The sequence below is a fragment of the Oxyura jamaicensis genome, chromosome 2 (genome assembly GCF_011077185.1).
Source record: "Oxyura jamaicensis isolate SHBP4307 breed ruddy duck chromosome 2, BPBGC_Ojam_1.0, whole genome shotgun sequence".
NCBI lineage: Eukaryota > Metazoa > Chordata > Aves > Anseriformes > Anatidae > Oxyura > Oxyura jamaicensis.
Genome location: NC_048894.1, coordinates 142109076 through 142121077, shown reverse-complemented (window position 1 = coordinate 142121077; position 12002 = coordinate 142109076). Strand labels below are relative to the sequence as shown.

The 12002-nt window shown below is 35.8% G+C and overlaps 1 protein-coding gene across 1 annotated transcript in view; it reads left to right on the top strand.

Annotated features, from left to right (window-relative positions):
- Window positions 1-12002, top strand: part of CSMD3 (CUB and Sushi multiple domains 3) — a 629782-nt gene that overhangs the window by 444367 nt on the left and 173413 nt on the right. The window contains exon 28 of the mRNA XM_035317227.1: window positions 8724-8915. Within this exon, the coding sequence (XP_035173118.1) occupies window positions 8724-8915 (192 nt within the window). The remainder of the gene's footprint in view (window positions 1-8723; window positions 8916-12002) is intronic.

Genomic DNA, 12002 nt, shown 5'->3' with positions numbered 1-12002 from the left:
AAAAAAAACTGCAAAAGAAAATGAAAATAACAATTGGATCCTCATTTTTCTCTGTATTCCCATTGTGCTTTGGAAAGGTGTAATGGATATCATGAAACAAAAGCTGTTTTTTGACAAAGGTTCTGTAACTTTTTGCAAGTGACCAATAGTATAATGCTTTCCTAACTCATAAATTTTGATAGACTTAACAAAGATTAGAGTAACAGCTCATGTGTATGGATAGAATATTATCAATACTAAGGTCAGTTCTGTATCAATGCCAAGCTATTCAATTATAGTACAAAAGAACTGAAGAAGCAACAGATCAACAAAGAATGAATGCTTCAAACAGATTAAACACCTTCTTACTTAACCATTTGTCAGGAGTTCCAAATTTTGCCCTGTGTTTAAGAACTCCTAGAACATTTTTAGGGATTTGAAATGGCAAGGCTGCAATGCAAATATACAAATGTATACAAACTGTGACAATTGTAAAAGACAGGGAAAAAAAAAATAGAAAAAAATGGGAGCAATACCTCCTCTCTTCAGAGGATTCCAATTCCAATTAAGCAAGTGCTTAAGAGATAACAGATATTCAGAACTGAAGATTTTAATTTTGTGGAAAAAAGAGGTCTGCTTATGAACTGGGAAAAAGTAGCTCTTAAGGTTGTCCAAGAAGTCATAATAAAAATTATGTAGTAGTTTAGTCATCACAATGCATTTTGTTAAAAACATCTGAAGTAATTTGGGAACAAAAAAGTCAGGCAAGTTAGATCATATGATTAAACCTACTTATGCTAAGATATAAAATGTATCTGACAGTAAAATCAGAAAAAGTCCCTCAGAAGAGAACTTTACTTCCACACTTCCCCCCACAAAAATTCATCAGACTATACCAGATTACAATGTAAAAGATATTTTTAAAATAGTTTCAGTTAACAATTGCCACTAAATACTGTTATATAGTCTACTGATTTTTAATCAAAATAATCTGGATTCTAATTCTGAATAAAATATCAATGAATTGATATTTTAGTATGCAGTTAGCCAAGTAGTCTGTGTTTTCCAACTTGAATTGTGAGAAAAACACTCTAAAACTTGTCATTATCAGTCATACAAACCATTGCTGTTGAAACACAGAAGCATAAATTTTCCAGATATCAATAAAAAATAAAAAGAATGTGATGACTATATAATAACATTAGACTTGGCATCTCTGGCAACCAAGACTTTGAGATTTCTTTCAAAACTCCATCTGTTGTTTGGTCATGAAAATCTGTACAAGGAACAGGTGAACCTACACTGAATGGACTATGTGTGGAGTGAAATTGTTAATAAACTCCAAAATACATCAAATATGGTTCAGGGTATAACTGAAAACTATGAATATGTGGCATGAGATGCAAACACAAACCAGGCAGCATTATCTTTTTTTTTTTTTTTTTTTTTTTTATTGAAATGACCAGCTTTTTTTTTTTTTTTTTTTTTTTTTTTTCCACTTCCTCCTCCTCTCTTCACTCCCCTCCTCCCCTTTTCCCCTCCCTCCTCCCTGACTAATAACTCTCCTACATGTTAAATGAAATTAAACTATAGCTAAGAATATCTGTCTCTGATAGCTAAGAATAAGGTCCTTGAAGTCAGCTCTGTGCAGAGAGAAATTTAAGTAATTATTTCAGTCTTTCCAAGAGCAGTGAAGTCAGTAAACCATTAAAAAAAAAAAAAAAAAAAAAAAAAAAATCAGCTTTTTTCCAGCTTTTTAAACTTAATCTGTTTCTGTTATCTTTCAAAGTTTCTGTAAGAAATCTTTCCATGTATCAGGATCCTGAGTACACTAAGTAGGCCTTGCAGGCCCAGCTTCACACCCGCACCTATTGGCCCATGTGTCCCTTTCAGCTCAGCACAAGGCTCCTAAGCAATGCTTTGCAAGTCTCCAGTCATCTGGCTGGACCCCTTGGACATTTTGGACATAGGGGGCTTTGTAGGCTTTGTACCTGGGTAGATCCCTCAGACCTGCACTGGCTTCTGGATGGACACACAGCTGTGGGCAGCTTGTCTCCTGGATGAACCCCTTGAACAGTGGCCAGCTTGGATCCTGTACAGACGCTTCTTTCCTATGCTGTGAGAAGCTTACTTCCCAGGTGGACTGCAAACCAGCCATATCCATGATTAGTCTGCAGGATTTAGTAGTTTTCAGAAGGTAAAGGCCTTTCCCCCAAATCCCTACTGTTTCCCTCCTGGATTTCCCACTTGTCAAATGTGTACTTAGAGAATAGTATGTTATGGGGGTTACCAGGCATGGCTTTGCTTTCTGTAATTTTTGTTAATAATTGTCATCAAAAGATTGCTAGCCAGGGTCAGGTCTAATGCTTTTTTGCCGGTGATGCTTTCACAGAAAAAAATGTTTTTTGATTTATGTGTGGATATGGATGTATAAACCTGTGCATGTGTCCTTGAATAATGCAACAGAGGTTTAAGAGAACAGTACTACACAAAAACTTTACTGGTTGTTTATTATCGAGATGATAATACCAGAACAGAAATGTTCCTTTGCTTTACCTTGGCAAACTGGGGTTGTACCTTGTAAAGGACTTTGCAGCAATGTCCTGCATGCACTTTTCCATGCTCAATACAAGTACTTGCTTGTCTGTTTCTGTGAACCTTGGAACAGGTAGTGAAATCCCTGTTAAAGGACTAGACGGGTTCACAAATGCATAAGACGTCTGTAACTCATTGAACTCGGTAACTCGCTTTTCAACACAGAACAATTCTTGATTTAAGCTTTCATTTGACAACAGTCAAAGTACAGAAAATCGTAAGACAGTTGATGTGTCAAGACCTTCAAACTGTTGCATGCCTGTTTTTTTATTTGTTTATTTTATTTGTTTATTTTTTTAACTCCACCCAAGTTGGAGTCCGTGTGACATCAGGGAGGGCTACTGTGCAGGAGTGTTATCCTTCCTGCTCCAGTACACACCTCTTCTTCAATCTGTTTCCTGTCCTGGTGTGTGTTAGTGAGCTTGGTGCTAGGATGCATTTGGTCAATGCTTAACATCAGAGGAATTGCATGCCCTATTATGTTTGTTTATTTTCCTCATGTAAAAAACAAAACAAAACAAAACAACAACAACAAAAAAAAACACCACTCTCACCTATCTTACACTTCCTAATTTAATTATTGTTTCAGGACACTGAGAGGAATGAAACCTCATGTTAGGTGCCTATGATGTAGCTTAGAGTTAAGCAAACAGAGAACTTGCCTGGGCAACCTTAATAACCCTGATTGTGCAAAATGTTGTACTCCTTTTGGGGATGGTTCCTGATGAAATTCTGACTCAATGCTTTATTTTTAATACTTTTCATTTTAATCTTCAAATAATAACTGACAAACTTAGAATCTACAAAGTCATGCAAAATCAACAAACTGACTCCATGGCTAGAATTTACTTAAGAATTATATTGGCGATTCTTCTAAATCTCTGATAGATCTAGCAGATACTGAAGTTTAAAATAGACAAAAACTTATCGGTGTTTCGGTTGGTAGAAGACTGAGTGAAAACACAATGGCCATTTTATTCTTTCTTTTTCAGGAAAGGTTGTATAGCAGATTTTTATTTTTTGGGGGGGGCATGCTGTGGGTTCAGAAAAGCTAGAAACTTAGAAAACTTACAGCTTCTACCCTGATCTTGTGCTCTGAAGTAATAAATAAATAAATCTAATAATCAAATAAACAAAAATTACCCTTTCTTTTCTGTCCAGAAGACATTTGCAAATTAATCAAAATGAAGAAGTAATTTAATCTCAGTGTTGGTATTCAGACTCTTTACTGTTATTAAACTTGGCATGCGTTGTAAGACTAAGTTTAGAAATCACTGTAACAGGAAGAAATCCAGAGGTTTATTATACTGATCCCAGCATCAGTGGAATCTGTAATTGCCTTATCATTCTTTTGCTGCTGTGTTTCAAAGTATTCCTGCATATAGTATAGAGCTGTCATGTTGGGACATTAGTCACATATCAAAATACTTGGGCTCATGAATTATCAGAAACCTTTGGACCTTGGCATTAATGTGCTCTTTTCTGCAGCAGGACTGATCAATTTATCATACTTTATTTATTTTATCATTTAAATGTACATTGGGGCCTTATTAATAAACAGATGTATCAAAATATTTTTATATTCCACATCAACAAAATCTGTAGACAGATCTGTGTTTGAAAGTCTTTTTGGGTACAACTGAATGTTGTTTTAATGGCTTCTGCAGCTTTATAAGAGGATTCCAAAACAAGCTCAGTTCTGAAATATGAAATGCTATTGTTGAAACACTTTTGTCATCTTGACCGTGTAGATATACAAACTCTGTATGTCTAATGTGTCCCCTAATCAGTAATCTACTGAGCATCAAGTTTCATTCAACCCCACCATGAATCTGGAGTTCTTGATCAGGAGCTATCTCTTTGAGCTCTTAATCTAACACTTGATCTGTTGACTTAATTACAGTGTAATTATTCCAACTGTCAAAAAATAGAATAAATTATTTTTGAACATTTCTGTATTTTTATTAGGAACCAAAGCTCTCAAATGACCCCACAAAAGTTTATGCTAAACCCTGTTGTTCTTGCACTTGTTGTGCTGTGTACTAGGTAATAGAGATCTTTTGAAGTATGTATTTTTCCCAGCTAAGATGTAGTTTATTGCACTTTAATCTGTTACATTTACAAATCATACCTCATGAGGTATTCAAGACGATGTGACATTAAGATATTTTTTGTAATGCTGAGTTTACAATTATAACAATGACAATTCTACAATGACAGAATGAAAGACCAATCTATTCTTTTATTAAATTAGCTATCTGTTTCATATGTCACAAAGTACTTTAGATCCTATATATGAATAATAATGAAATTGTGATAGCTGATTCCATTTATTTTGCAGAAAGCTTTCAAGACTGCATTGCAGGTATGATAGCAGAGTTATACAGGACTTCATTGTTCCTGCTTACTTGACAAATATTCATGAGAAACGATGATGGTAGTGGTTGAATATCTAATGGGGGTAGAGATCCGGTCTTCTACTGGAATATATATTTCAAATATGAGTTAATATGCTTCAAGAGATATAAAAATAAGCTGAAGAAAGATTATGATTAATTAATTAATTAATTAATTGAACAGAATGAAGAGGCAAAGAGAGAGTACAGAAAGTAACCTATCAAGACTGATAATAGAGACCATCTCTCAATCAAACAAATGAACAAATCACAGTTTTAAACAGTAGTAATGAAGGGCTAGAGTCAGGCACATGAAATAGAAACTAAAGACTAGAGCAGATATTACAGAAAGATGGAATTAAGAAATTCCATTTGAATTGAATGTTAGTATGTGTTAGCTCTCAAGAAATGTTTTTTTTATAATTATATACAGTACTGAGATTTTCCTTTTCTGCTTTTCTTCTTGTAGCATAACTTTTTAACTTTGTCTACCCAAAAAGATATTTCTGTATTTGAAAATTATTTTTCTGACAATTAGATTTGTTTTAAAACAAACAAACAAAACCATAAAAAAATTAAATAATAATAAATCACTTCCATCTCCTTTAAAGGCAAATATATGATGTCATGTGGGTCAAAGTAAAACATTGTAACAAATATGTTCTTGGGCTAAAGGTTAGATTTCTAATATAAACCATTCATATAGGATTTTTCTCTGAGTGGAAAAAGATTGACCTTATATTCCCTTCCGTTCTGTCGCATTAGAATTTGAGTGTATGAGACAGAAATGTGGTGTTATCACCAAAAATCCCAAACACAATATTTTATGAAGTTTCTTTCAGGCCATTTCTCCAGCTGGTTGAGGTCTTTCTGCATAGCAGCCCTGCATATCAACTGATATTGATATTCTGTGATCCCCTAGTGTCTGGAACTTGGCAGGAGATCAGTCTGTTCCATTGTCCATGTAGTTAGTGAAGGTGTTGAACAATATTGAAGCTCCAGTATCTTATTCTGATGCATGCTGCATTTGCAAGATCTACTAGCATAGCACAGTGAAATCTAGTAATTCCATATTTTATTAATATACTTTAAATTAGAAATCAGTAGCTCATTTACAGATAGAAACAGGAGCCCTGGTGTACTTGGTCTGGCTAGGATGGAATTAACTTATCCTGCAAAAGTCCATACAGTACTGTTCTCTGCACTTGTAGCTAGAACAGCACTGGTATCACTCCAGTGTTGTGTCTACTGCTAGGCAGTCCTTGCAGTGCATCAGGACTCCCTCTAACACTCCCAGACCCAGCAGGCTGGGGTGAGCAAGAGGTGAGGAAGGAACATCACCAGGGCAGCTGACCTAAACCAACCAAAGGGATATTCCATACCATGTGATGTCACACTCAGCAATAAAAGGTGGGAAAAAGAAGAAGAGGGGAGGGGTGGGCTCTTGTGAAAACGTCTGCTTGAACCATGCCTACCGTGTGTTCAGGCCCTGCTTCTATGACGTGGTCAAACATTGCTCGTTTGTGGGAAATAGAGAGCAATTTCTTTCCTCTGCACTTCCACATATTCCACATGGCCTTTGCTTTTTTTATTTTTATTTTTTTTTCCTTTTCCATTTTCCCTTTTCCCTTTAGTTAAGTTATTTAATTAATAATAATTTTCCCTTAATAATTATTTTTCCTTTAATTAAATTATCCTTATATCAACCCATGAGTTGTTTCTTTCCTTTTCTTCTTCCCCTTCTCTTCTGAGGAGGGGGACTTAGAGAGTGGTTGTGGTTGTACTGGGTCTGGCTGGGATGTTAACTTTCCCTGCAGCAGCCCATACAGTGCTGTGCTCTGCACTTGTAGCTAGAACAGCAGTGGTATCACACCGGTGTTGTGTCTGCTGCTGAGCAGTGCTGGCACAGCATCAGGACTCTCTCTGACCCTCCTAGGGGGTGGGCAAAAAAGTGAGAAAGAAACATCAGCAGGGCAGCTGACCTAAACCAACCAAAGGGATATTCCATACCATATGATGTCACACTCAGCAATCAAAGGTGGAAAAAGGAAGAAGAGGGGAGGGGTGGGCTCTCGTTGTGAAAACATGTGTCCTCCTCCCGAACACTGGCTACGTGCGTTGAGGCCGTGCTTCAAGGACGTGGTCAAGTATCGCTCATTTGGGGGAAATAGAGAGTAATTTCTTTCCTCTGCACTTCCACATAGCCTTTACTTGTTTTGTTTAGTTATTCCCTTTCCACCTCCCTCTTCCCCTTTCCCTTTTTTCCCTTTAGTTGAATTGTTTAATTAATATTTCCTTAACAATATTTTTTCTCTTTAATTAAATTATCCTTATCTCAACCCATGAGTTGTTCTTTCCTTTCCTTCTTCCCCTCCTCATCTGAGGAGGGGGAGTGAGAGAGCGGTTGTGGTGTTCAGCTGCTTAGCATGGTAAAACCACCACACCTGGTCTTTGTGTCTGAGACAAAACTTACAAAAATTGTCATGATTATATTTAAATATATATATATATTTTTCATTAGTTATCATCTGTTACCATTTCAAATAAATGTTTATTTAATCTTTAAGAAATATGGAGGAAAATTTTACTGAATTTCTGTTGAGAGTAGATTTTATTTTATTTTATTTTTCTTTACTCAGGACTTCTTAAATGGAAAACAACACCACTAGAAAGCCCATAACATTTAGTTTAATTATTTATTTTTGACTATAGATTTTTTTTTTTTCATTAAGGGAAGTAGTAAATTTAGACCAACATATCTTCTTCAGGCATACATTTCAGATGAATATATTGCTGTCTGCTCATATTAGCTCCCCAGAAAGAGGGTATCAGAATTGATTCCTAGTCCTGCTACCTTGTGATTATGTTATGGAGATTGCTGAGGTCACTGGGTTTGCTTCCACATGCCATCCTGACATTTGTTATTTATTCATAGTGCATATAGCATGTTGCAGTTCTACAATGTAAGTAGGAAATATTTACTTTAAAAACATCAGTATGCTTACTTTTCACATAAACTTTCATATTTAACTGCATAACATTAAATAATATGTTGATCGTAATATGTTAAAACTTGGGAGAATATCTATAAATCTCTAAATAACTTTTCATTGTGATTCTATGTGGGCCACAGGAGTAATCTGTATTTATGTATTAGGTATAAATATCTTCTATTAGACTATGTCCATGTATACTTCTGTGTAGGTGATTTATTTAGTAGTGTTGCAAAAGCCTAGCACAGTAGATATTTCATGTGCAAGGGTATAAGTATAAAATGAATGAGATTCACTTACAAATTTGCAACTAGGTGTTACACAGTACATAGATTTAAGAAGTACATGATTATGGAGAATTTAAGAGGTTTGTAAGCTTAGCTTGTTTGGACAATCTGAGGTTCTTGGTCTACTTTCTATTACTTATATTAAAAATTCCTCTTAGTTAATAGTGCAGACTGTCCAGGGTGCTACTAAATCTTCTACTTTCCTTTTAACAAGTTTCAGTGTTTCACGGAATCTGTCCCAAAGAAGATTAAATAAATGTTAGACATTTTAAATAATTAAAATATGGCAAAAAAATAATAGTTTTATAAAAGCGCATACTGTTGTCCATATATGTTTGGATGATTTCTCAAAATTTTAGAAGTCAGTAGGAAAAATTTGGATTTGCATAGGTACCTGATTACAAAAATGTTATGCGACAAACATGGATTGAAAAGCTGACTACTTTATTTTATTTTTTCGTCTTCTCTGATAGGCTCTGTAGCTACTGCCTGCCGTGATCCTGGTGTCCCTATGAATGGAACTAGAAATGGGGATGGAAGAGAACCTGGAGACACTGTGATTTTTCAGTGTGACCCTGGATATGAGTTGCAAGGAGATGAGAGAATAACCTGCATTCAGGTAGAAAATCGGTACTTCTGGCAGCCCAACCCACCAGTCTGTATAGGTATGCAGAAAACAATCAAAGAATGCTTTCCAAAATTTTGAAATTCTGGTGTAATTAATCTTACTGCTCTAGAAATTTTATTGGAGGAAACAAATACATATTTGTTATTTATTCTGTATAAAACTTCGATGGGAATTAACATAATCTTTCCTCTGTAGTTGTTAGTGTGATAGTTCTTTTCCTTTCCCTTTCAAGGCCATATTATTTATAGTTTGATGATCCATGAGAAAGAAAACAAGAAAATCAGTGTCAATTACATTGTAAGCTTTGCCTTAAAAATTAAAGAATGGTGATAACTGTGGAGGATATGGTTAAAATTCATATGCCCATATGTAAGGGCATATCACTGAGAAATTTTATAGATAAGGTAAAATTACACAAGGGCTAAAGTAATATACTACAAGAAAGAATTAGAAGATGATATATTACCATTGCTGTGTCAGTCTTCATTTATTTACAAAGAAATAATTATACCATTTATTTCTGGAAATATTGTCTCAGTCTCTAATACTATTCTGATTAACATAGTTCATATTAAATGGATTTTGAAAGCATTTAACTTGGTTAGCTGAATCATGATGAAAAATAAGAAATCACAACAGTATATAAATAGATAGTAACCTTCTAATAACTTCTTCTGAGGCAAATCCTAATTACTATTATTGATCTCAGAAAAAATATATACTTCCAATAGATATGGGACAAGTAAACTTCAAGGACATATGTGCTTGTTTGAAGATCTGGCAGCAGTTATGTATATTTGAGGTGATATAAATATATTTAAAATCTCTTATTAAATAAAATGAAAGCAACTAATAACAGTATGTATTTAATTTATTTTGTTAATATGTATTTGTGTAATGTTTAATAATTTTATTGATTATTTTAATGAGGGAATTGAGTGCACCCTCAGTAAATTTGCAGATGGCACCAAGTTGGAGGGAAGTGTCAATCTGCCAGAGGATAGGAAGGCCCTGAAAAAGGACCTGGACAGGCTGGATCAATGGGCCAATGGGATGAGGTTCAACATAGCTAAGTGCTGGGTCATGCACTCTGGCCACAACAAACTCATGCGATGCAACAGGTTTGGGTGAGAGTAGCTTGAAAGCTGTGCAGAGGAAAAAGAACTGGGGGTGTTGGTTGATGCTCAGCTGAACATGAGCTAGCAGTGTGCCCAGGTGGCCAAGAAGGCCAACAGCATCCTGGTTTGTATCAGAAATAGTGTAGCCATCAGAAGCAGGGACGTGATTGTTCCCCTGTACTCAGGTATGGTAAGGCTGCACCTTAAGTACTGTGTTCAGCTTTGGGCCCCTCAGTACAAGAATGACATTGAGGCCCTGGAATGTGTCCAGTAAAGGCCTATGAACACAAGTCCTATGAGGATCAGCTGAGGGAAATGGGTTTGTTTAGTCTGGAGAAGAGGAGGCTCGGGGACGTCCGTGTTGCGTTCTACAACTACCTGAAAGGAGATTGTGTCGAGGTGGAGAGCTGCGGCTTCTTTTCCCAGGTAACTAGCAACAGGAGAAGAGGGAATAGCCTCAAGTTGCAGCAGGGGAGGTTCAGGTTGGAAATTAGGAAAAAAATATTCTCAGAAAGAGTGGTTAAACATTGGAACAGGTTGCCCAAGGAAGTGGTGGAGACATTGTTCCTGGGATTGTTTAAGGGAAGGGTAGATGTGGTACTTGGATGTACATCTAGTTGGACTAGATGATCTTGAAGGTCTTTTCCAACCTTAATGATTCTGTGATTTCAGTGGAAAAAGCTGTACTTTGTTGCCTTCCATAAAGATTACATAGGTTTTAGATTAATAATAATAATAATAATTAAAAAAAAGTGCTTCCCATAACAACAATGAATACTAAGATCATACAGACTGTCTGGTACAATGCTGGTTTACCACTATGTCTACAGAGAGGTTTATGAAGATAGGATGACATAATCTACATACAGTTTTCATTGTGTAATACATTAAAAATATTTTTTTTCTTAGTAGATTTTCATTTGCCTTTCTTTCTGGATGGGTTATTCTAGTATGCAGTATTTGTCTTGTGTCTAGTACTATAAATGATAGGTGCCTTTTAAACTTAGTAGTAAGAGCTGGTCTTCCCTCGGTTAAAAACAGTTATTACACTTAACAAAAATATTCTATACATTCAGTTTAGAGAGTGATAGATTCTGAAACACGTATTAATTTTATTCAATTATACATAGAAATAAAGTCTTCAAACAACATGGTAAACTGAAAAAGGCAACATTGTCTAATGACATTTTTCATTAGGTGATGTTGATTTTCTCAACTTACTATCTAATGAGTTTAAAAGCAAAACAAAATCTGAAACTGATGCATCTGGGAAAATTCTACCCAGGAGATATTTTGAAGTTGAAGATTAATGCTTCACAGAATCATAGAATGGAAAGGTTGGAAGGGACCTCAACGATCATCTAGTTTCAACCCCTCTGCCATAGACAGGGGCATCACCCATTAGATCAGGTTTCTCAAAGCCCTATCTAGTCTGGCCTTGGACACTTCCAGGGATGGGGCATCCACAGTTCCTCTGGGCAACCTGTTCCAGTGCCTCACCACCCTCTGAGTGAAAAATTTCCTTCTAACCTCTAATATAAATCTGCCCTCTTTTAGTTTAAGATCATTCCCCTTTGTCCAATCGTTATCTACCTGAGTAAAGAGTCCTTCTCCATCCTTTTTATAAGAACCCTTTAAGTATTGATAGCCTGTCTTTGTAGGAGAGGGTGCAGGGGAGGATCACAAATATGATCAAGGGGCTGGAGTACCTCTCCTGTGAAGAAAGGCTGAGAGAGCTGGAGCTGTTCAGCCTGCAGAAGAAAAGGCTCAGGGGTGACCTCATTTGTAACTTTTCAGTACTTACAGGGGACTTACAAAAAAAGGTGAAGAGTGACTCTTTGCTTAATAGGATAATGAAAGGACAAGGGGGATAATTTCATTATAATTGAATGTGCAAGTTGCAATTACTAGATTTTTTTGTTGTTGATTTTTCTATTTATTGAATTTTTATATTATCAGTCGATCTGAATTACTAATCGGTTCTGTATGGTGAAAATGCAGGTAGT